At 47.0% G+C, this 25436-nt stretch overlaps 1 protein-coding gene across 1 annotated transcript; it reads right to left on the reverse strand.

Annotated features, from left to right (window-relative positions):
• Positions 1-3420: 3420 nt before the first annotated feature.
• FAM43B (family with sequence similarity 43 member B) lies at positions 3421-5477 on the reverse strand. The gene has a single exon (XM_048519581.1). It carries the CDS (start codon positions 5244-5246, stop codon positions 4074-4076), a length of 1173 nt encoding a protein of 390 aa, XP_048375538.1. The 5' UTR covers positions 5247-5477; the 3' UTR covers positions 3421-4073.
• Positions 5478-25436: the final 19959 nt, after the last annotated feature.

Below are 25436 nucleotides of genomic sequence, written 5' to 3' on the forward strand. Positions count from 1 at the left end.
GAGGAGCAAAATGGTACCAGAATGCCATGAACCCTCATCTGAATAGCCCAGGCTAACCCAGTCTCATCAGATCTTGGAAACTCAGCAGGGTCGGCCCTGGTTAGTATTTGGATGGCAGGGATGTGATTGTACCTCTCTATTCTGCATTGGTTAGAACTCACCTGGAATATTGTGTACAGTTCTGGGCACCACAATTCAAGAAGGATATTGACAAGCTGGAACTGGTCCAGAGGAGGGAACCAAAATGGTAAAAGGTCTGGAGTCCATGCCCTACGAGGAGAGATTTAGGGAGCTGGGGATGTTTAATTTGGGGAAGAGAAGGTTAAGAGGTGACATGATAGCCATGTTTAGATATTTGAAGGGATGTCATGTTGGTGAGGAAGCAAGCTTGTTTTCTGCTGCTCCACAGACTAGGACTAGGAGTAATTGGTTCAAGGTGAAGAACAAGAGATTCCACCCAAACTTCAGTAAAAACTTCCTGACAATAGGGGCTGTTTGACAGTGGAATGCACTAGCTCAGAATGTGGTGGAGTCTCCTTCTTTGGAGGTTTTTAAAGAGAGGCTGGATGGCCACCTGTCAGGAATGCTTTGATTGTATATTCCTGCATTGCAGGGGGTTGGACTTCATGGCCCTTGGGGTCTCTTCCAACTATGATTCTATGACTGCCGAAGAAAGCCAAGGTCACTAAGCAGAGGCAGGTAATGGCAAATCACCCCTGAGCATCTCGAGGTTAGCACAAATCACCATACGACAATATTTTATACGGGACATCCTTAGGTGAGAAGCACCCGGCTCCCTTTAAAGCTGCCCTGAAAAGACATCGAATATTTTGAAAGCAACCAAGGTATTACAGTTAACTGCTGAAAATCAAAGATCTCCCATCAGATCAACACCCTTCAAGCAAAGAAGGGGAAACTGTTCTGTTTGAAAAGTCACGACCAATTTCAAATTTTCGTCCTAAATGCGAAACGTTGCCAGGGCTTTCAAAGATCTGTGAATGTTTGGTCTGGATTACAGAGACGTGTCAAAGGATGCTCCAGCTGCGGGGACTGGATTTAACACAGCTAGATGAGGTTACAGTAGTTACGTAAGTGCCGTCAAGTCACAAGTGTCTTGCGGTGACCCCAGCAGGGGGCTTTCAAGGCAAGAGAGAAGCACAAGTGGTTTGTCACGGCTTTCCTCTGCAGTGGTTTCCTTGGCAGAGCCCTATTCAAGTACCAACCCTGCTGAATTTCGGAGATCTGATGAGATCGGGCTATACCATGCAGCCTTCCCTCCCATGGCATTACGATAGCATTCCCGTTTCCAAAACAAAGGACCTGCAGCGACCTCAGAAACCAACTGCAGTCATTCCATGCTAAGGAACAGTCAGATTTTCAAACTCTAACCACTGACTGATCTCAGCCCCTCGCCCTGCCCCCTAGTTATTAAAATCTCCATTGTCATTTCAATCCATTCTCTTTTCTAAGAAGCTGTACCACACCTGATGTTAATTTTCTGGAAAGGAAGGCAGAGAAGATAGCCAGAGATGTACGCAAGCATGCTTATGCAATGCGTGAATAAGTTGCTTGCACGTTTTTTCCTATTTTTCTGCAGCATCCAACATGAACTCTGCCTATGGGCTCCTGTAGGATTTGGAAATTTTTGGCTGCATGCAGGAAAACCTGGAGATGTCTGCCAAAAGGGTAGCAAACTGATTGGCAGAGTGATACAACCTGAAGTGGAAGGCAATGTTCCCTTTCGTTATGCATCCCAGATGCTTTCTGTCGGACAAAGCGTTCTTTAACGTTTTCTCCCACATGTCGTGAACAGCTTCTGCTAAGACAGAGCCTGGGGAAAAATGCACTCAAGAGCACATAATAAAGGGGAAAGTCCACAGACTCAGGGGCTGCTAGGGACTGAACTGAACCACTGTCCCTATTCTAAACACCACAGCTGTCCACAGACACAGCTTTCATGGTTTCAAACCCATCCCCCCAAACCATGAGGACAAGGAACCTGGTTTCTTAAATGAAATCTACGCCAGCTCCTTCCTTGAAAGCTCAGAGTGTAACTGAGCACACAGAAGTGTGTGAAATGAGAATGCATCACACCCGAAGTATGGATAGTTTCCCTTTTGCACTTTACAAACTCTCTGCATTTCAGTCCCTTAGTTAAAGCAGCCATACGAGGGGTCCGATCAAAAGCACTTCCCTTTTGGCGAACCCGCTGGCCATCTGGGAAGACAAACTCTTCCAGACATGGCAGTGGCTATAAAGGCTGCAGAGACTATAAAGCACAGCTCTGGTGAGAGAGAACACAGCAGGCTGTGTAGCCGGATGCATGGGAGAATATGAAGTCCAAAGCTCTGCACGTAATCCAGCAAACGTCTATTTTGCACGAGGGCAGACTTGGAATGGCAAAGAGGGTTGCGAAAAAGCCGTGCAGATCTGCCCTCTCCCCGAGATTTCCCTCGACTGTCCTCCACATGCCTGTGGATATTGTTTGTGCCACTGACTCATATGCACCCGTAAGCATAACCTCAAATAAAGCATAACTGGTGTGTACAATTAAAAGGTAGCAGTGCTTTTTAAATGAAAATCTGCCATTCTAAAATGGGATCCACGGAGAGCAAGTTGCTTCCCAATGCATTGGATCCCCTGGAATCCACCTCCTTCCCTTCCCTTCCCTTCCCTGAACCCAAATCCATAAGATTATGACACTACGCTCAAACACATGTGGACCAAATTCTGTTGCAGCTCAAGAGAACGACTTTGGGCTAACCCATTGGTCTAATAATCCAGCAAACCTCTATTTGCATGAATGCCAGGTGATGTGTGTACCAAGAAAGAGAGATTATTGCTAATGGCCAACCTCTATTCTCTGTCTCTCCACCAGAATAAAAAGTGAAAAACTGTTTCAGCTTTTGTGTCCGTTCTGAATTATTAAAGCAAAGCCCAACAGCTGGCTTTTCTGGACACAGAATGAGTTACTTTGGGATCACAGTAGCCTGGGCCCATGGGAGGTAGCAATCTTCTATGGTGTAACATTACATTAAATCTCTATTAGAAACCTTGGTTGAAAACTGATACCCCCACCCATTATGACACGGCTCCAATGGAAGTCAAATTGTCTAGTGCAAATATTCCCATAAATAATTTTCCACCCTTTGTTCTGGTAGAGAAGGAAGAATAAAATCTAACCAAGAACAATTCTATCCTGGATTTATTTCCCCCCACCCCACCTGCCCAATATATATATGCTGCCTGGAAGGTTGGTTTATATCTACAAAATTAAAACCAATCCAGCAGCAAACTCAATCCAAATCAATGAAACCACACGTGTTTGCAACCTGTGGACCCCAGTCCAAAGCAGGGTACCTCAACCAAGACACCCCAATATGGTCTCACCCCACCCCAAAAATTTCATGCAAGAACGGATTCAAATTCAAAGGGCAAATGTTCTTTACATACACGCACACAGGGAGAACTTCTTTTAAGACACTTTTTTCCCATTTTTGAACAAATAAGGAACAGATGTACACATTAATGCAGTTTTTAGCCCTCTCTGCAAAGATGCAGAGATCAAATCCATGTGCTAGTTTCTCCTTCTGTCCCACTCAGGCTACGCTAAAGGTGCAGCACATCACAGTAACACTGTGAAAACCCGTAAACCCCCCCCCCCATCTCTCCAGCCAAAAGCGAACGGCTGCCGGCCACCCACTGCTGCGTTGACAGTCCTCATCCGCCGGCCCAGCTCAGCATTTCGTCTGAGCATCGAGTCTCGAATTCTCGGAGGCCGGTTAGGATGACCATTTCATTGTCGCCGGGAGAAAAACAGACTTGTGTTCTGGACGCAACGAGAATCGGGTCATAAAAGACTGGCCAGGTAGAATCGGCACACACCAATGGCACGCATCCATCAACAAGGCATTGAAGGCAGTTCGTCAACCCGAGACGTACAGACGGCAGCCAAGGGAACACGAAGGAAGCAAGCAAGCAGAGGGAACGTGATGTTCCATACACCCACTTCTCCAAATCCAGCGCCAGAAAATCCGGGGAGGGGGGAATAAACTGTCATGGCTCCAGGGTTCCTAAGTAGAAGGGTAAGATGGCTTTGGGTGCCCAGACATGTCCGGCTGGGGCAGGGGGCTTCTGAGAGTGCAGACCCTCAGCTCATGGGCCAAGGTCAGAACCTCCAACCTCTCCCGGCCTTTGCCCATCTTGGTGGCAGTTTTGCCACATGGAGCAGTGCCGTTGGGGCCACCACCAGAGACGCGGACAGGCCCTGCGTCAAGCTCACAGCAGGTGCCGACGATGAAGTCGGTCGTGACTTGGTCAACATAGGTATGGAGCCGGTCACTAAGAGTGCCAGACCCCTTGTCCTCCTTTTCGCTGCCCTCTTCTTCCTCTTCCTCCTCTCGGATGGCACTCAGCCTGGGGGTGCTGCGGTTCCTCTCCGGAGGAGGCCGGTAGGGGCATTTGCAGTTCAGGATTTTGCGGAGGGGGACCCAGGGGACGATAGCCTCCCCCAGGAGCTGCTGCTGGAGACGGCGGGCGTCGTTCTGCCTCTTGAGGCGCTTGAACTCGTTGAAGGCCGAGCGGGAGGTCTGGTAGAGGAGCCGCGCCATGGCGTGGGCCTTCTCCGCCTTGGAGACCAGGACGGCATGGCACCGCAAGACCACCGCCTTGTTCTTCACCTGGTGCCGGTAGACCCAAGCGAAGACCTTGGGGTGGCCCCGGTCGGCCCCACAGTAGGTGATGCGGTGGAGCAGATAGGCGTGGCCGGGCCGGCGGGGCCCCTTCTCGCAGGGGCTCATGCGGATGCCATGGGGCCCGAGGGTGAGCTTCATCTTGGTGCCGCCACCCCCGTAGTCGCTCTTGGCCCAGATTTTCGCCACCGCCTCCTCGGTGCAGCCCTCGCCTTTCGCTTGCAGGGTGACAGCGTTGCCCAGGTACCAGACGGTGTAGGTGGGGTCCTCGCGGTTCAGCTCCACCTTCTGGCGCCGGCTGCAGAACACGCTGCCCAGGCGCCCCAGGGGGCACTGGGGCAAGAGGTCCGGGCAGGAGCGCACCAGGCCGGACAGCAGGGAGGCGTAGCTCAGCCCGGGCCCCAGGCTCTTGCCTTTGGCTTTGCGCTCCGCTTCCACCAGCACGAATTTGCTCCGGCGCCAGGGCAGCATCGCGGCCAGGGGGCGGCCGGGGACCCTCCGGCGGGGGGCTCGGCTACAGTCCGGCCAGGGAGCCGCCGGTTCCCCCCGGAGCATCTGCCGGAGGGGCTCGATCCACCCCGATCCCCTCCTCCCCGGGACTCTCCAAGCGCGCAATCTCGGCAGCTTCCTTCGGCTTCCAGCCCGGGCTCGGGAAGCCCCGATCGCGGCACCGCGGCTGAGTCGAGCCTTCCCGGGAAACAGGCGCCGCCGGTGCGCTCGCCCGGCTCGCCGCTGCCCCTGCCCCGGCCAGCCTCCTCTCGCAGCTCCGGCGCCCGCCCGGCTCCGCCTCCCTCCGACCCTCCCCGGCCCCGCACGCGTGGAAGGCAGAGCGGCCCCCGACACGCCCCGCCTCCGGCATGCGCGCAAAAGCCGCCGCTCCCAGCCCCCGACACGTGTGCGCCGGTACGTGGGGACGCGCCCGGAGCATTTTTGCGCCCCGGACTCCAAGCGCGCCAAAGTTTGCGGGGATCCGCTCCCCCGGCCACGCCCCTCGCGCCCCGCCCCCTCCCACGTGCCCATACCCCCTTCGATGGGGCAATATTCGGCCAGGGAGTCGCTGAGCTTGCGCAGAGTCCCCGTTCCTTTCTCTCGGGAGCTGAGTTCGAGAGCGCAGCTTCCATCTCTTTAAACGACAAGTTGGAGATTTGGTGGGGGAGATCTTTGGGAGAAGGGAATTTGGGGAGGCCACCCTTCCGTCGAATGGGTCTGTATATGCCAAGTGCTGTGAAGTCAAATCCCAGCCGATTTATGGCGACTCTTTTATGGGGTTTCCCAACAGTGGTAGTTTGCCATTGCCCTACTGCATTCAAATCTAGAGGACTTGGGGCGACCCTTTATGGGGTTTCCAAGGCAAGAGACAAGCAGAGGTTTGTCATTGCATGCCACCACTGCTTAGCAACCCTGGCATTCCTTGGTGGTGTACCAACCAAGGCCCTGCTTAGCTTCTGCGGTATGACAAGGTCAGGCTAGTCTGGACCATCATGGTCAGGGGCAACAGAGTATAATACCATAGATTCCACTTGCCAAAGTACCAGTTTCTCCAGGATGTCCAGGCCCTCTGGAAGTTGGCAACCATACAAAATTATACATGACTGGGCTCCCATGTAGTCTGAACCCTGGTAAAGCTCATTGGATTTTTAACAGTAGGTTCATTGCAAGCCTTAAAACCCAAGGAGCTTGAAATTAATTTGAAATAGATTGATTTATACTATATAACTATGTATTAATAAGTGATATTAGGTTAATAGATGTTACGAGGGACAGAGTGACGAATTCGATGTTCCTCTGATTTAGTTTCTTCAATGTATTTGTAAGCTTGACAATGTAATAATTGATACAACTTTATTTTCTATTTGTTATTTCCTGTTTCTTTTTCTCTTGTCTTTTTTCTCTTACCTTTTACATCTTTTTCTTTTTGACTTGTGAGCTGTATGCTTGTGGATTTGCGATCTGAATTTTATGTATTTTTGAAAACCCAATAAAGTATTTTTTAAAAAAAAATTAAAAACCCCAAGGAGCAAAACAAATTTGCATAGTGAATAGAAGAAAAGAGCAGGAAAGGAATTACAGTCGCTAGATAAAAAATTGTTAAAAATAAATATTGTGTGACTGGATCTGATAAATGAATTCTGGTCATTTATTTATAGATAAGGATCCCTATGGAGGACTTTAAGGGCTATACCCTTGAATGTATACTTATGTGTAAGCCCATTTATGTGTGAACCCATTATGATCTTTAAATAGTTTGTGCTAGAAGTTGATTCTTTGTGTAAATATGTTTACTCATAGAATTGAACTTAAAAGCTTTGAAACCTTCTGATGGAAACCATCGAAACAAGCATCACCTGAGACTTTGTCAATTTTGCGATTGATATGTACAAGATTTCTTTCATTGTTACTTTAAAAATATGTTTCCGTTGATATTTCTTACTCTGAAAAATCCTGCTGGATTATTTTTGGTTGGATATATATTTAATCTGAGCTATAGATTTGACCTTTGTCTTACATGTAAATTTGTATTTATAATGAGTCCAGTTCATTATAAAGAAAACAGACACAAGAGATCCTCTGAAGATGCCAGCCACAGATGCAGGCAAAACGTCAGGAGAAAATGTTACTAGAACATGGCCAGACAGCCCAGAAACCACACAACACCCCAGTGTTTATAAACAGTTTAATTTATAACCCTAGTGATTCCAGCCATGAAAGCCTTCAACAATACAAGTTTAACTTATGTTTGGAGCACATATTGTGTTCGATAGAATTATATCCAGTACAGTTCTCTTCTTGCTGTTTACACCTAACCCTTCCTTGGCAAGATTCTGAAAACCAATTCTAAGAAATCCCCCGGGTGATTATGGTGGGTCTTTCACATGACCATTGCCCCATGTGTCTCCATACCAGCTTGTTTCCACTCCTGGGCAGCCTAAAAAAACGAAAACAAAACAGCAATCCGGGGCAGTGCAGCCGAACTCTTTTCTGTCTGTAAAAACAGTTGCAGGAAAGATCTCACTTCTGTAGATGAAGTTTCCTCCAGCATTCCTCTGGCAATATCAGGAAATGATTCATGAGCTGGATTTCTGCCTGTTGTGCAGCTTTGCAAGCCCAGTCTGAAAAAGGAACAAAGAAACAAACAAGTTGGCCACTTGGTCGCAGGGGCACGTGAGGACCCGTGATGATTTTCAAAGGGATCGGCAGCCAAAGATCACCATGCAGCCCTTCCGTGTGTCTCGATGCGCAGTGCACAGTGATGCATTTGCAATTAATGTGCACACAAGGGTTAGGATATTCGTTTGCTTGGAATTCAGCATGCCCCAGGAGCGTTTACCCCCCCCCCCAACCTATTTCAACAGTTATGATTAAAACGCTCGTGAAATGGAACTTTTGACATTGACACAAAGGGGGGCGGGGGTAGTGTAAAAGCTTTCTGTTGCTTCATTTCATTCTTCAGAGCCTCTTCTCATTAATTTGTTTACTCGTTCATGTGTATTGCTTTCAGACCAGTTATACTTTCAGACCAGTGGGTGACTGCCTCAAATTCATCCAGCAAGCTTCCAGCAAATAACCTAGAGGCTAGTGTCAGATCTACGAACTCATTCAATGCTGGGCTCTGGATTTTGCAACACAGAAACCTTTATTGAAATGGACGCGTGTATTTGGCTTGCGCGAAGCCTGTTCCAATCCCTCGCAACACAAAATCCAGAGTCCAGCGTTGAATGAGTTCGTAGATCTGACAGCTAGTCCTAATACAGGTAATTCTAGGGCTGTTTTAAAATATTTATTTGTTTTATTTTTAACAGGGTGGTCTTAACACACGGGCACACTTTTCTTTTTTCCTCCAGTTTCTTGGCAATCTTATCTGAGCCAGAGTGATAGGATTCTGCTCGGGTTGCCAATCTCCAGGGGGTGGCTGGAGATCTCCTGCCATTACAACTGATTGGCAGGGGACTGAGGTCTGTTCCACTGCAGAAAATTGGCCTTTGGAAGGTAGACACTATGGCATTATGCCCCATTTAAATTCCTCCCCAAATCCCACCCTCTTCAAGCCCCACCTGCAAAATCTCCAGGTATTTCCCAGCCAGGAGCTGGCAACCATTCTGCACATTACAGTTCATGCTGTTCTAGAGCAGTGCCATGAAACAACTGTAATTCATCACACAAGAAGAACGCCTACGCAATTGTGGGTGTTAGACTTCAAAGCTCTTCTGCTGCATTTTATGATCATAATTTTCTGCATTAACACAATAACCCAGTCTGCTGCACATTCAGCTCAGAAATCCAAAGTTCTTGGGGGAGGGGAATCTCTTCCCAGCCACTCCTTCCTTCCTTCCTTCCTTCCTTCCTTCCTTCCTTCCTTCCTTCCTTCCTTCCTTCCTTCCTTCCTTCCTTCCTTCCTTCCTTCCTTCCTTCCTTCCTTCCTTCCTTCCTTCCTTCCTTCCTTCCTTCCTTCCTTCCTTCCTTCCTTCCTTCCTTCCCCTCCTCTGAAAAGCTCTTTGCAAAAATGTTAATTAATTCGTTTTCGCAGCCTCTGTGAATAAGAAAGGCCTTTTTATGTCACTCCTTTTTATAGCACGGCTTGATTTGTCACCTAGCCCCGCTAAGGAATCAGCTCTTAGACTTCTGCCATAACCGTTCTAAAAAAAGAAAAAAGGAAGATATAGCAAGCTGATTATTTTTCCCACCTATCGGCCACAAGATGTAATTTGAGATGTCCAGGGGTGCAAAAATGAGGGTTTGGCAAGAAGCAGGCGAGGAACAGTCAGGGAGACTTCTAGAAAGCTGGTGCAGAGTGCTGGCCGTTCCCTCGTCACTTAGAAACTGCGTGATTTGCCCTCTGTGACTTGAGGGCTGCTTTTCAGGCAGGTTTGAGTAGTGCTCCGCATCCAGAGGCAGGTTGGCAGCCACACTACAGCCCCTCCCATTTTTCTGCTTCCTTCTCTACTTCCTACCCAACAGCCGACCCACTTTTGTCCCCCTCCATCTTCAGCCTTCCCTCCCTTAACCCCAGCCTTTCTCCCTGAGAAAATTCTGTACGGGTTCTGGCTGCTGGGCTGAGCCCACTTGTACATTACTGGCCAGTATGCCTAGTGGCACAATCGGGAACCCGCGGAGACCCACATGGGTACCTCACTTCCTCTCCCCATATCATTTCCTCTTTTCCATCTCCTGGCAGCCCCCATTTCCTTACCTATTTCTGCTTCCGTTTCTCCTTTCCACTCATGAACCGACCATTTATCTGCCCTCCCCGCATCTTCAGCTATACATATTTACTTAATTTATACCCCACCTTTTCTACAGTGGGAACCCAAAGCACCCTACATAATTCTCCTCTCTTCATTTTATCCTCACAACAACCCTGTAAGATAGGTTAGGTTGAGTCACCTGACCCTGATAAGCCTGCCCTCAAAGGTCAAAGTTGCCCTAGAAAAGGTCCTGCCATTTCCTCTAGTCTTTCGCTGATCTGGGCTTGAAGGCTGGCAATATTGCATATTAATAGCGATGGAGGGATTTTGCTCTTAAAGCTTCATTTGGGAGCAGCTTAACTCCCCCATGCATTTTTTGTGTGGTTTTTTGCTTTTTTATTTCAGATTTTTCTTCAATTCTGGAGCTTTTCTCAGGTTTTTAGAAAGAGCTGTCATGTTTGTTCATCCCTCCAGTCTCTGGATTTAGGTGTCCACAAATCTGACCACATTGAGCTTTAGATATGTTGATGATTCTTATATGAATGTTATTATTGGAGAAAAGGAAACGGATGGTTATAGCCAGCCAGAAGAAACACACAAAACAATCATCCAATTTAAAGGAACAATAATAATTTCTTCATCAACTGCAGAAGCCGAGAGCCCATTATTCAAAACATGAAATCATGGTACATTTTCCCCCCAACTGAGATAGTTTCAAACTCACAAAGGATTTTAAACTGTCTGACACGTAATGGAAAACATCAGCTTGCAACCAGCTAATTCTGCTATGGATGAATGAGGAGTTTTACATCTTATAAACAGTCAGGCAAATGAACGTTTTGATGTAATTGCTTGAAACAGTACATCCAAATAACCATTTATTAGTGAAATAGACACCAGGGCCCTGTTCTCTTTGTTTTACCCCACCACCCCCATACACACACACACACAAATGCAGTGTTAACAGAGTGTGCTAATATGGGTTCTTCATCAGGTCCTACTGAATATCAGCCTAACCTGCAGTGGCCAAAAACAGATTCCCACAGCTGTTGTCTCGTAATGTAAAATAATTAGAGGATCTTGTGAGCTCTACAGACCCACCTAGAATGTTGGCTTCCCAGTGCATCTCTGCATGCTGTACTGTTCTGGACTTGCTTCATTCCGATCAGGAACTGTGCAGGGGGAGAACATTCTGCCGCCCTCTTATCCGGCTGGAGCATTCAACCGGCAGCAACCCAGAAGAGTCGGAAAGGAGTTAATCACAAATGCCTGTGGCACTAACTGCCATCTGTGGACTGTGAACTGAACTTAAATGGCCTATCAGACAACACATCCTGGAGAATCCCAGGCAGCTAAGCTCTCAGCGAAAATGTCCCAATTGGTTTGCCCCAACCCCTGTCCAATATTAGCTGTAGTTATATACTCCTACAAATCGGAGGGCCTGGGTCTTCTCTGAAGAAGACATGCTTGGATTTACACCCTGCTTTTCTCAACCTTAAAGCAGCTTGAGAGCCAGAATGGTTGTAGGAGCAGATGGAGAACTTCTTACATACTCGTCGTCCCCCCCACACCTTCTTGCTACAACGAACACCTTGTGAGGTAGGTGGGGCTGACGGAGTTCTGAGAGAACTGAGACTGAGCCAAGGTCACCCAACAGGCTCCATGTGGAGGAGTGAGGAAACAAACCCAGAAGTTCCTCCGGGATTAAAGGAGTCCAAGCGCTCTTAGCCACTTTCACCACCACCCCTGGCTCCTCCTCTGTGGGAGAGGGAAGAAGGGTGTGGCCAGATTTTACTAGGAAACATCTTTGATAGACCCTCACTCAGTTATCTCCACTCCCGGTTTGCCACAGCAACTATCAAAACAAATGGGATGGGGGACAGTTATTGCCAGCTGTTTAATTTTTCACCCCATTTTGTACAATGGAAAACTATTCCCAGACTTAGATGGATCCCTGCTCAAATCTGCCTGAGAGCCAGCGTGATGTAGTGATTAAGAGCAGGTGGGTTCTAATCTGGAGAACCGGGTTTGATTCCCCACTCCTCCACCTGAGTGGCAGAGGCTTATCTGGTGAACCAGATGTGTTTCCGCACGCCTACATTCCTGCTGGGTGACCTTGGGCTTTTCACAGTTCTCTCTGGGCTCTCTCAGCCCCATCTACCTCAAAAGGTGTCTATTGTGGGGAGAGGAAGGGAAAGGAGTTTGTAAGCCACCTTGAATCTCCTTACAGGAAAGGTGGGATATAAATCCAAACTTCAACTCCTCCTCCTCCTCCTCCTCCTCCTCCTCCTCCTCCTCCTCCTCCTCCTCCTCCTCCTCCTTCTTCTTCTTCTTCTTCTTCTTCTTCTTCTTCTTCTTCTTCTTCTTCTTCTTCTTCTTCTTCTTCTTCTGTGCCATGCTTTCTGTTTGCACAGCTCACCAGAATGGGGAGCAGATATTTATGACTCCAGTTCCCTTCTTGGCCTCTTCCTCAGTAACAATAGGACATTTTGTTTGGTTCAGCGGATGCCATTTTGTTTGGTTCGTGTCAGCTTTGCTAAACTCTATTATATGGCAGCAGTCAGACAGTGGCAGATTCTGACCTCTGCTGTCAATCACCTGTCGGGTCCGGTTGAATCCCAACCACTCTGAGTCTTGCGCTGTCATAAAAAAGCGTTGCTGCCGCATGACATCTGTCCTGTGCTTTCAAATGTTAACTGCAGCTGCAAAATATTCAGTGCCACACTGGGTCTTGAATATCAAAATTTTATTAAGCCAGAGAATATTCACCTTCCTTAACTGGTCATGTGCATGAAGCAGGAAAGTGCAGGCCATTGGGATACTGGAACTTCCAAATGTCTGGAGGGAGAGCAGGGGCTAGGTACTAGTTGTCACTTTTGGCAGCCTGTTACAATAACATTTGGTATGATCCTCACACAACAGGTTTTTTTTAAAACCACCTTTCGATTTGCTTTTAAAAATTCCTTCCCCTCCTTCTTCCCAGGAGTTCAGGACAAAATATGTAAATTCCTCCTCACCCACTACATCTGCTTTGAGGTTGGTTAAGCTTTCTGGCCCAAGATTCTTCCATGAGCTCTATGGCTGAGTGGGGATTTGAACCCTGTACTTCATAAATGCCTGGTAACGCTCTAGAGCCTATTTTAAATGCCTAATAAAGGTTGTTGTTGTAGTTGATTTGAACCCAGGTCTTCCTGGTCTGGATCCAACCACTACAACTCACTGACTCTTCATTTTTAGTCAGTTTGATGAGTTGAATCTATTTATGCTATCCCTGCTCAATCTAAACAGATGCCCTTTGGGAATGCTTACAGCGGTTCCCTTGAGCTATCTTTTTCTTACATTCACTCACTCACTCACTCACTCACACACACACACACACACACACACACACACACACACACACACACAGAGCTGACTTGCATAGAATCAGACCATTAGTCCATCAAAGCCAGTATTGTCTACTCTGACTGGTTTTCAGCTGGAAACCTTTCACATTAGCTGCCACCTAATCCTAAAATGGGGATGCTGAGGATCGAACCTGGAACCTTCTGCACATCAAACAGATGTTCAACCAGTAAGTTGCATCCCCTTGATGAGTTCTGTGCCTGTCCTCCCTGTTTTTATTTCTTGGAGGTCTGAGCTTTTCTTTGTGCTGTATAATTCAAAAAAATATACCAGTGAAGAAGAAGAAGAAGAAGAAGAAGAAGAAGAAGAAGAAGAAGAAGAAGAAGAAGAAGAAGAACAAGAAGAACAAGAACAAGAACAAGAACAAGAAGAGGAGGAGGAGGAGGAGGAGGAGGAGGAGGCGGCGGAGTGGAGGAGTTTGGATTTATATCCCACCTTTCTCTCCTGTAAGGGAGCTTACAATCTCCTTTCCCTCCCCCCCCCAACAAACACCCTGTGAGGTGGGTGGGGCTGAAAGAGTTCTGAAGAACTGTGACTAGCCCAAGGTCACCCAGCAAGAATGTAGAAGTGCGGAAATACATCTTGTTCACCAGATAAGCCTCTGCCACTCAGGTAGAGGAGTGGGGAATCAAACCCAGTTCTCCAGATTAGAATCCACCTGCTCTTAACCACTAAACCACTAGACCACACTGACTATCTTTACACATGCACATTTTACAAAGACAAATCTGCCATGATGGGATTGAGTTCAGGAAAGCGGTTCTCCCTGCCGAAAGCCAAGCAAACGGCTCTGCACAACAGAAGCAAACGTTAAAATGGCACTTACTGCCTCTCACGCACATGCACTCCAGCCGTACATCCCCTGCTCTTATTGCTTTTTAAAACAGAAATGGAAAGCAAGAGATGGGGGGAAATGGCTTTTGCAAACTGACGGTCCAAAGCAATTAACTCCCATTAATTCACATCCAGGCCTACCCAGTGCAGATACGAGCTCTAAAAATATGTTCTTTGAAACAATCCCCCCCGTACACATGTACCTGCCCCGCTCCAAATTCAACATGACGGAACCTTGAGCAAGAATTGTTCCCTATCTGGTTGTTTGGAGAAGACGGGGACAACGGGTGTTTCTGCCCATGCGGCATCACTTTCACTGGGAACAGCTTAGCCTCGAGGCAGATTGCTATCAGCAGTTCCTGGCTGTGGCACAGAATACTAACATCTGCAGTTGTACATGTCTTAGTGAGTTAAAAAAAATCAGCGTAGGCTGCGACGAAGGCACCAGCCAAGTTAATGGGCTTCCTCTCTGAGTGGCTTTTGGCTCATGCCGAGTGCTACACTCAAAATTCTCCAGAAAACTTGAGGGGGGGGGGCTGAAATGATCACTGAAACCCACCAATACTTTCTCCACATCTATATGCGGTCATCTCCAGCACGGGTGGCCAGTCTCCAGGGGGTAGCTGGAAATCCTACTACATCTGATCTTCAGGTGACAGAGATCAGTTCACTTGGAGAAAATGGCTGCTTTGGGAGGTGGACTTTATGGCATGTGTAAACAGAGAAAGGTAAGGAGGCCCCGCTATGACCCACTGCAGAGCGACGAGCCCTGAGAAAAGTGATCCATGCATAACAGGCCATTGTCTTCTTCTCTGGGACAACTGCACTTCTTCTAGAACCAGGGTCTGCAACCTGCGGCTCTCCAAATGTTCATGGACTACAATTCCCATCAGCCCCATGCCACCATGACCAATCACCATGCCTAGTGGGAAATGTAGTCCATGAACATCTGGAGAGCCACATGTTGTAGACCCCTGTTCTAGAAGAATGAAATACCCTCCTCAGAAACTTCTCATTCCTCCCTCCTCTTCTCCAACAGAGCCATCCAACTCTCACTTCCATTTTCCCATTCAACAGAAGATGAGCATGATGACCCCACACAGGACATTCCAGGCAAGAAGAAGAAGAGTTTGGATTTATACCCCACTTTCTCTCCTGTAAGGAGTCTCAACATGTCTTACCAGCTGCTTTCCCTTCCTCTCCCCACATCAGACACTTTGCGAAGTTGGTGGGGCTGAGAGAATTCCGAAGAACTGTGACTAGCCCAAAGTCACCCAGCAGGAATGTAGGAGGGCGGAAACATATCTGGTTCACGAGATAAGCCTCTGCCACTCAGGTGGAGGAGTGGGGAATCAAACCTGGTTCTCCAGATCAGAATCCACCTGCTTTTAACCATTACACAACTCTGGCTCTCAAGGGAAGAGCAGAGATAATTCTTCCATAGCCTGCCTCTGTTTAGCAACCTTCCTTGTTGCACTCCCTTCCAATCAGTAACCATAGATGTGAAGTTGATCTGGCTGTGACATCTGTTACCCCATCAACTGCCAGGATTGATTCGGCTTATCTGGCTTACTAAGCAGGTGTCCCCCTACCTCTCTCACTCCTCCATGTGTGTCCCTTCCAAAGCTGCACATTTGGTGGAAGAGGATGACCATCCCAGACAGAAGGAGTATGCCATTCTTCAGTCAAGAGTATATGACCGCTGCACTCCCCTGCTGGAACCTCCAAACAAGCTCAAGGTCCCAAGGGCCAACCCTGCTTTGCTCCGAAGCTTGAATGACCCCCTAGTAAAGCCAGGTTATCTGCACAACAGAAGCACTTCAGATAATCGTCTCCCACTAGATGGCAATATTCCTAAACCTGTACCTGTCCTGCAGGGCAGGAAAACAATCTGTTGACATTTTCAATATAATCAAATATCTCTTAAAGGCTTACATAATTCCTTGGTTCCACAGTCTTTCTTCTGTCAAGGGTGCGGGTGGGTGGTGCACAGAAGGAACACAATGCAACCACAGGCTCTTTGTGTAATATTGAACAGCCCTTGTGGAATTGTATTCTCTAAGTTTATTTGATTATTTGGGTTCTTTCTGTCAGTTAATTCTTTTGGTACTCTTAAGAGCCTGTTGTTTACCTCTTCCTTTAACATTTGATGGGCTGGGTCAGGCCAAAGTCTTCTGCTGTCCCAAACAAGTCCTGGGTGCATGGCTGCTTTATACTGAGTCAGACCTTGGATCCAACACAGTCTGAATTGTCCACTCTACTGGCAGTGACTCTCCAAGGTCTCAGGTAGATTATTTTAATATAACCTACTGATTGGTCCTTTTAATTTGTCCTGGGGGGAGGTGATATGCACAGGCCCCCATCCAAGGGGGAAGGATCACAGCACACCAGTAGAGCATCTGCTTAGAGAGCCAGTGTGGTGTAGGGGTTAAGAGCAGGTGGATTCTAATCTGGAGAACAAGGTTTGATTCCCCACTCCTCTACCTGAGTGGCAGAGGCTTATCTGGTGAACCAGATGTGTTTCTACAGTCCTACGTTCCTGCTGGGTGACCTTGGGCTAGTCTCAGTTCTCTCAGAACTCTCACAGCCCCACCTGCCTCAAAAGGTTACCCCTCAAAAGGTTACCCCTCAAAAAGGTTACCTGCCTCAAAAGGTTACCCCTGGGGAGAAGAAGGGAAAGGAGTTTGAAAGCCCCTTTGAGTCCCCTTATAGGAGAGAAGGGGGGGGGGGTATAAATCCAAACTTTTCTTCTTAGCATGCAGCTGGCCCCAGGGTCAATCCCCGGCTAAAAATGTTCGAAATCAATACATATTATTTTCTCTCCGTCTTGCAAGCTTAGCCTGAATCTCCTAGCTTGTTTCATTGGTTCATAAACGTTTTACAATTACGCACAGACGTGTCCACTGTTGTTCATATACACACAGAGTACCTGGAAAGCCTCCAAAGCAGCTCAGAGATGTGTTTTGCAGGACTTCCAGTCAGCTGCGTTTCTCTCACGCACACCCCCTCGGGCCAAAGGGATCGTAAAGAAAAACTGATGCACACAGCCAAGGAGAAATGACATCAGCACAACTCAAACGCCTTAATAGAGCAAACTCCATCTGGGACCCAGTTCGAGACGAAATAGCTATACACTGATGCATCTATAATTACCTGGCTTCAGCACTTCTATTAATGAAGAATTATGACTTGAAAATATTGGGATAAGCAGATCTAACCAGTGCCGGCACTGTCTGCTTCAGTTTTTTTTTAAAAGACGGCATCGAATGGCAAAGCAGGCTGCTATCGGTTGATCCTTGAGAGAGGCAGGGTAGGCAGGAATATCCAAAGAAGGGAAGGGGTAGCTGAAGGAGGAACTAAGGCTGAGAAGGCCATAATGAGAGAGAAGGGCGGGGAACAGCTATGGATGGCTGGGGGGGTCTCAGGGTGGTGTAGTGGTTAAGAGCAGGTGCACTCTAATCTGGAGAGCTGGGTTTGATTCCCCGCTCTGCCACTTGAGCTGTGGAGGCTTATCTGGTGAACTAGACTGCCGATTCTCATATAGAGTCTATCCTCCAACGCTGCAATTTTCTCCAGAGTAACTGTGCTCTGTAATCTGGAGATGAGCTGCAATTCTAGGAGATCCTTAGGTTCCATCTGGCTTCTGGCCCCCCTACTTGGTGCCCATGAAAGCCATACAAATATCTGTGTGATGCCCCTGTACAAATAACAGTTTGATTCCTGCAGCCTCCGAGTCGGCAGCATGTTGTTACTTCTCATAGATCAGGAAGATGATAATGCTACCAGCCAGAACTGCGAGGCCACATAGACATCACAGCGGGAGGGAAATCCAGACCATCTGTGAGCTGCGTAAATGGAGCAGATTTACATGTTCTCCCATTTCGCATGATTTATTCTGCAACATTTTCGCGGCTTTGCATAATTAATTTTGATACTGCTCGTCCTCGGAAGGAACCAGGAGCCGAGCAGGGTTCACAAACCCGAGCTTTAGATTGCTGGGGGTCATTTTCGTCCAGCTCCTGAGAACCCATCAGATGGTGCCTAAAAACTTCTAAGCACATCTTTGGTGCCGCGAGGAACAGAAACGTGCTTTTAAAATGAGCAATCGTGTTTAAAGCATAAATTCAGCACCCAATGACCTTTTCAGCAACCAAAGCTACACTGCGGTGGTGAGACTAAGATCTGCAAAACTCAGGTTTCAAACCTTACTCTGCCATGGATGCTTGCTGCACCTTGGGCTAGTCACATACTTTAAGTCTGACCTACCTCACAGGGTTACTGTGAGCATAACGTGGAGAAGGGAAGAATGTTATACAACTCTGTCTCCAGATGGGGCATGGAGATTTCCTGGAATCACAATCTCTGGACTATAGAAATCAATTCCCATGGAGAAATGACCCCTTTGGAGGGTGGACTCTATGGCATGATACCCTGCTGAGGTTCCCCTGCTTCCCCAAATCCTGCCATTCACAGACTCCACCCTCAAATCTCCAGGACTTCTGAATCCAAAGTTGGCAACCCTATCCGATCAGGGTGCAAAGCAGGATACAAATTATGTAAATAAATAGATAAGTGTTTGATAAACATTTGATCATTCTGAGCCAGGGTGATGTAGTGGTTAAGAGCTAGTGCACTCTATTCTGGAGAGCCGGGTTTGATTCCCTGCTCTACCACTTGAGCTGTGAAGGCTTATCTGGGGAACTAGATTAGCTTGTGCACTGCAACACACGCCAGCTGGGTGACCTTGGGCTAGTCGCAGTTCTTTGGAGCTCTCTCAGCCCCACCTACCTCACAAGGTGTTTGTTGTAAGGGGGCAGGAAGGGAAAGGAGTTTGTAAACCACCTTGAGTCTTCTTACAGGAGAGAAGGGGGGAATATAAATCCAACTCTTCTTCTTCAAATCTCCAGGACTTTCTTAATCCAGAGTCAGCAACCCTGTCCCATCAGGGTGAAAAGTAGGGTATAAATGCCACAAATAAATATATAAGCTTTTGATAAACATTTGATCTTTCTCCTTTCTTCCAGTGAAATTACTGGGGGCAGTTCTGGTTCCTCCTGTCTCTACTAGCCGCTGGAAGGCACAGCCCCATTAGATGCAATTCTTCCTTTGATGACACTCTGCAGCGGTGCAGAAACTCCGGGGTTGCCATCTTCCCGGTGGTGCCCGATGATCACCCAGAATTGCAATTCCTCTACAGACAACAGAACAGTTCCCCAGCAGAGAAGTGGTTTCTTCAAAGAATGAATTGGACAGTGTTTTAATTTTTTTCCCCACAGAGCTTTAAAAACATAAAAAAGATTTAGCAGAAAGAAAGAAGAAAAAATAGATACGAGCGATAACAATGATATAATATGGATCTGCAGTCCTCTGTCTAGCAGATCCAGTAAGAAAAAGAATTCTTCAAAGAGAATTTAAAATAAACCAGACCCCAAAATAATAAGAAAAGAAAATGAATCACGGGAAAAATGAAGCTAAAGAAAAAAGAAGAAGAAAGAGATTGGAGTGGGGTTGCTTCTAATAGGCAAAAGGCTAGCACACACCTACTGATTCTGGATATTTTCAGATATAGTGGATCTATTAACGGTTCCCAATTAATTCACTTGTCAAATTGAAGGTCCCCACAGAGTCAGACTGCCTCTGCTCTTATGTCGGCAAATTGCCCTTTTCAGTAATGTGTGGCAGGAAACTCCTAAGAACTCAAACCAGCCAAAGAACCATCTTTCCCAGAAGTCAAATTGGACAGCATTATGCCCAGTTGAAGTCCTTCACCTCTCCAAACCCTTCCCTCCCCAGGCTCCACTCTAAAAATCTCCAGGGATTTCCTAACCCTCCCCAGGCTCCACTCTAAAAATCTCCAGGGATTTCCTAACCCTCCCCAGGCTCCACTCTAAAAATCTCCAGGGGTTTCCTAACCCTCCCCAGGCTCCACTCTAAAAATCTCCAGGGATTTCCTAACCCAGAGTGGGCAACTATAGCTCTTGCTGCGGCCAGGATGTGAGTCATTCTACTTCCCGTGCTTTGCAGGTAGAACGAGCATCCTTGCATGCCCCTTGGCTTCTGGAAGCTCCAAACTCTCTTCCCATCTCTCTTTTTCTCCATAATTTCCTGCCCCTTCAGCTCATGGGGCAGCTGACGTCAGAATGCCAGATTAATGATCCAAAGCCAAGCCAAGACTGTCAAACCAGGAACTCAACCTCAATGCATGTTCCCCTTTAAAGTGATGAGGGTTGTCATCTCTCAAGCCGGGAGAGGCTTCGCATAGGAGAGACAGCACCCCTTATCAGCTTTAACAGGATTACAGCGTGTCTCGAGATGCCCTTTTCTGATCTCCCCCCACCAAGGTATGTAAGGCTGAGCAGTCTGTTCCTGGGGAGAAGGAACAAGTTGCTACCCAGAGATCTATTTTTACTTTTTGCTTCACCGCTGCGGCAGGAGAGGTTGCCAGCGCTATCTACCCACCGCTTTCTGAATCTCTTCTTCCTCCCACTTCTGCCAAAGCTGGTGAGGTTCTTTAACAATGCCTCCAAGCAGGGTGCCAAAGTAAACTTGCCAATTTCCAGGTGGCACCAGGTGATCTCTTATTCCAACTGATCTCCAAGTGACCAAGACCTGGAGGAAATAGTTGCTCTGAAGGGTGGGCTGTTTGGCATTATATCTTGTTGAGGGCAGACCCTCAGGCCCCTTCTGCCCATGCACTTTCAATCTACTTTGCAGCTGTGCAAAATAGCAAAAGACACTTGCAAACAATTGCGAAAGTGGATTGAAAGTGCATTACTCTGCATGTGCGGAAGGGGCCTAACGCCATGCAGCCCAGCAGCCTCCAAAGCAGCCATTTTCTCCTGCGAAACTGATTCCTGTCGCCTGGAGATCAGTTCTAATACTGGGTCTCCAGCTGCCACCTGGAGGCTGGCAACTCTACTGATTCAGTTTGCAACTTTGGTATGTACAGAGAACAGGTTTCAAAACCCTCCTCAGTCATTGTTCTAATCTGAAACTGCCTTCAGGGGGCTGTTTGTCTTTTGGGGAAGCTCAAGACCTACTGTGCCTCTCTCACCTGTGTGCTCTGTCATGTGAGGTAATCCATTTTTTAACATTTTTGCATCTGGCAGCCCTTGAGGTTGTTTCCAGCCTGCTCTGACTAGCAATGAGAAACCACCGCAGATTGAGAACTTGTAGAGATCGAGCCAGGAGATTCCCATTCCACTTCCCACCACCTGTTTTCTAAGATGGATGTCGCTGCGCAAGAGGCATTGCTGTGAAAGTGATGGAGAGTTATGGGGTTGTGAGTTACGGAGTGAAAGCAGCCAGGCTTAGCTCTCGGGGCTCAGAAAAGGAGGTGATTTAAGGCTGAAGGCAGGACAGCATGCCAATGAAAGCAGAGTCCTAAAGGGCCCCAGGCGGTCACAAAGAACGGAGGCTGGCTAGAAAAAAAAGAAAGGAGGGATGGCTGACTTATTCAGGCCTGCCGAGAGAAGATAGGCACAGAGACACGCTCACACTAGTTTTGTACTGGAAGCTCCCAAAGGGACTGAGAATTCAAACCAAGGATGTCATATTTTGGAATTTGGCGTGATTCATATATTTTCCATGGGATGCTTAGGGTGAGTAGTCGTTCTTGGTCCAGTGCAATGGCTATTGACAAGCTGCTCATGAAATAGGCATTACCACTGGGACCAAGGTCCCAGTGGCTACCAATTTATGGCTACCAATCTTGATCCTCTTTGATCTGAGATTGCAAATGCCTTAACAGTCCAGGTGCTCAGGAGCAGAAGGCCATTGCTCTCACATCCTGCAGGTGAGCTCCCAAAGGCACCTGGTGGGCCACTGCGAGTAGCAGAGAGCTGGACTAGATGGACTCTGGTCTGATCCAGCTGGCATGTTCTTATGTTCTTAAGGTAACCTGGGCTCAAGTCCCCGCAGTCCACAGGTTAAATGTTCCTATGCAACTTAGGCATACCTTACAGGGTTATTATAAGGATCGTGGGAGCCTAATATGCTTCCCTTAACTCTTGGGTGGAAGGGTGGGATAAAATGTGCAAGAATAAATAAATATGAACTTATGAGCTTGCCATCACCTTACAAAGATCTCAGACACATTTTGTTCACCAGAAGGAAAGAAGCCGGAGTTTACATACATGTTTTGGACAGTTGCTCTTGCCAGGGCCATATTATCCATAAGACTGACTAGGCTGAAGCCTGGGCACCCCGCAGGCATAAGGAACCTGTTTATTGTTGTACACTTCTCCTCGTGCCAGCCGGTAGTTCATTGTTTAAGCGGTTTTGTGGAGGACATTTTGTATAATTGATGTAAAATTTCTCCATGTCCTAATGGAACAAATAAATAAGAATTTTGTTTCACCTGTTTCTTTTCTTTTTCTTTTGGTATTAACACCCCCTCCTATAAATTACAATTAATTGATTCTCTTAGGTCAAATCCCCACTACCATCTTAGCCAGGTTTCAGAACACAAACTAACCAGGTTTGAGGGACGACCTCCCCACTGCTTGCATGGCAGATTCTGTTTCTGGTGCTTGTTTTCCCCGTTAATCCGCGTTCTGGCAGGACCTGGTTGCAAGTGGCATAGACCCCATTAACACGGATCAGAGCTGATCCGAGGGGAGGGATGAGGAGTTTGGAAACCCATTTCGTTTCCCGATCCTGGAGTGTAACCTTGAGTCCAGGGCAATAATCACGCTGTGATGCACGCGCAGCCTTTCCTTGGTTTCGTTTCCGTTTTTGCGATCGGCCAGCAGAAGGGGATGCAAACGTTAAACAGTTAAACGTTTAACTTTGAATTGTTAATGGTTTACACAGGTAACGATTAACTGTTTGCACAGTTAAATGTTAAACTTTTACATGTTGGTTTTTTTATCACGCCCCTACAATGTATGTTTCCGCAGTGGGAAAAGGTCCCACCCCATCAAGGCATGCCAGCCAATCAGAGGAGACCGGCGAAGCGAGCTCGCCTGGTAGTGGGGATTGCTAAGAGTTCTGCAGCCGGGTGTGTCTGCTGTGTGCTCGCTGCGGTGGGGAGGGAGAAAGACAGTTTAACAATGAACAGGTTTGGATCTGCGTGCAAATTTCAAGTGGGGATTCGACCTTATATAACCTCTATTAATAAGATGATTAACTGCTTCCTTATTGCCGTTAAACAAATTGCCTCATATTAAAATGATTACCCATAAATTATGGGTTTTTAATAAACAATAAAATATTAATTCACTTCAAAATATTACAGTATGGAGCCATTATACTCCCCAAATGAGCTTCCCTAAAGAATTCCACTCACGCAATAATTAAAAATATTTTAAAATTGTGAGTAAAATTCTTCAGGAGACCCTCAAAATGGATATCGGGCTATGTACTGCGGTCTAGTACCTGTTGTACCAGGGTCAAGCTGTTAGTTTTTTTAGTTTTTTTAACATCAACCTTTTTATTGGCATAAGTCTAAAATACAACAGGGAGGTTGAGGAGAATCAAGTTAAAATAAGTAGGTTCGAACATTTCCAGCAGTTAAAACAATAAATAAATAAATAAGCTAAAATCTGTGGCGAATCTGCTGTACCAGTGCCAGGAATTTGGCAACGTCTAGGGATCTCTGAGGAGACTGATCACAAAGCAGAAAGAGGGATTTAACCTTGTCTGGTGAGTTGGCATAGTTCTCAGTGTATGGGTCTATAAATTGTCTTCTAGATGAAGTATATGGTTTAAAATCCCTAGGAGGGATGTACTTTCCCGATTGTTTTGATGGCTTTTTTTTGCTTGAGCAGGGACCACGTTCTTTGTTGGTATGGGATCTGGGAGAGAATCTACCGCTCAAGACTGCACAGAAGGTAGAAGCGTTCAATTTCAGACTAGCATTAGAATACGTCGGAGGAATCTGGTGAAGATATATTGTAAAAGTACCTTGGTAGCCCTTTACTGAAGGGAAGAGGGTGGGAGCCCTCCGGTAAAATGCCCTTCATGTATTGAGTAGAAAACAATTGATTTTCAATGTCAAGTAGCCTTAGCGACAGAAGTTTGACTATTTGCGCTTCGTCCATGTTTATGAAGAAGTCTAAAGCTGTTAGTTTTAGTGGGGTGAAAGATTGAAGTGCTGGAGGGGTTCCCCAAAGTACCTGAAAGCGTTGGAGCCCAACCATGGGTTTACAATCCTGGCTCTTTCACCCTTATGAGGCAGCACAACACCCACCCACCCCCGAAAACCGTGTGTGGGCTGTAAAATTAAACGGCTCACTTGAAGTAGTATCAGACCAAATCTTATTTTTTTTATCTGTCACCATCCAATTATAATAGAAAAATAATCTGGTGAAGCCCAATTCCATACAGATCAGCCATCACAATGATAAGACAGACTGTTCTATTGCAGTTCTTATAATCACACACTCCCAAGGCTTTAAAAAAAAAACCAAGCGAGATAATCCTTCAGCTTGTTAAATACTAAGTCCCCAGGAACGCTGGTCTGTATGGAATTGTGCTTCAGTAGATTATTTTCTATTATAATTTGAAGGTCGGGGGTAAAAAAATTCAAATGTGACCTCTGCAATATAAGGTTTTGTTTGCTACTGCTTCAAGTGAGTTCTGTCATTCTATAACCCACACAAAGTATTCTTTCGTTTTGTGTTGCGTCTTACAGGGGGTTCCTTTCTATTTTTGCATTTGCCCTTGTGAGGCAAATCCCAGCTGGCCGCCTGTTTCTTGAGGATGTCTTTTGGAAATCACGTGCTGGCCTGGTTTTCTAAAAGGAGAAGGCCACGAAGCAATATTGGGGTGGTAGACCTCATGCTTGGCAAAAGGCTTAAGGATTTCAGCAGATTGTCTTGTTTCTATTCAGCGCTCCAAGTTTGCTTCCACACAAGATATTCAGGTTGGCTTCAGTGCTGATGTGTAGTAAGTCTTTCTCTACTTCTACACTCTTATGGTGATGGTTTTATTTGCCTTCTAGTATTAAAAACTATTGGGATTTGTCAGTTACTGGTTAAAAAAACTCTCCTTAGTGGTGGAAAGCCAAGGGCCTTCCCCCACTTACGATTTGCAGCGCGCTACTCTCAGCGCGAGCGATTTCCGCCGGCTGATGCGTCGTGTTCTGCCTTGGGGCCAACGGGGATCCAGAAGGTACCCCGTTTCTTCCAGCGTCAGAAATGATGTACCTGCACTGAGGGGACGTGAGGCGCAGAGTCGGAGCAGCTCGCGTCGTCGCTACACCCTGGACTACGTAGGGGGGCTTGCCGCTGGATACAGCTATTTGGAAGTAGTAGCGCGCATGCAAACGAGTAAAAGCGGGGAAAGGGCCCAAGTCACAGTGGGGCAGTTGGGCAGGGAA

The sequence above is a fragment of the Sphaerodactylus townsendi genome, linkage group LG16, assembly GCF_021028975.2.
Source record: "Sphaerodactylus townsendi isolate TG3544 linkage group LG16, MPM_Stown_v2.3, whole genome shotgun sequence".
Lineage (NCBI taxonomy): Eukaryota > Metazoa > Chordata > Lepidosauria > Squamata > Sphaerodactylidae > Sphaerodactylus > Sphaerodactylus townsendi.

Coding starts and splice junctions, on each gene's coding strand:
- FAM43B (XM_048519581.1), bottom strand. CDS start 5,246: ATGCTCCGGGGGGAACCGGCGGCTCCCTGGCCGGACTGTAGCCGAGCC.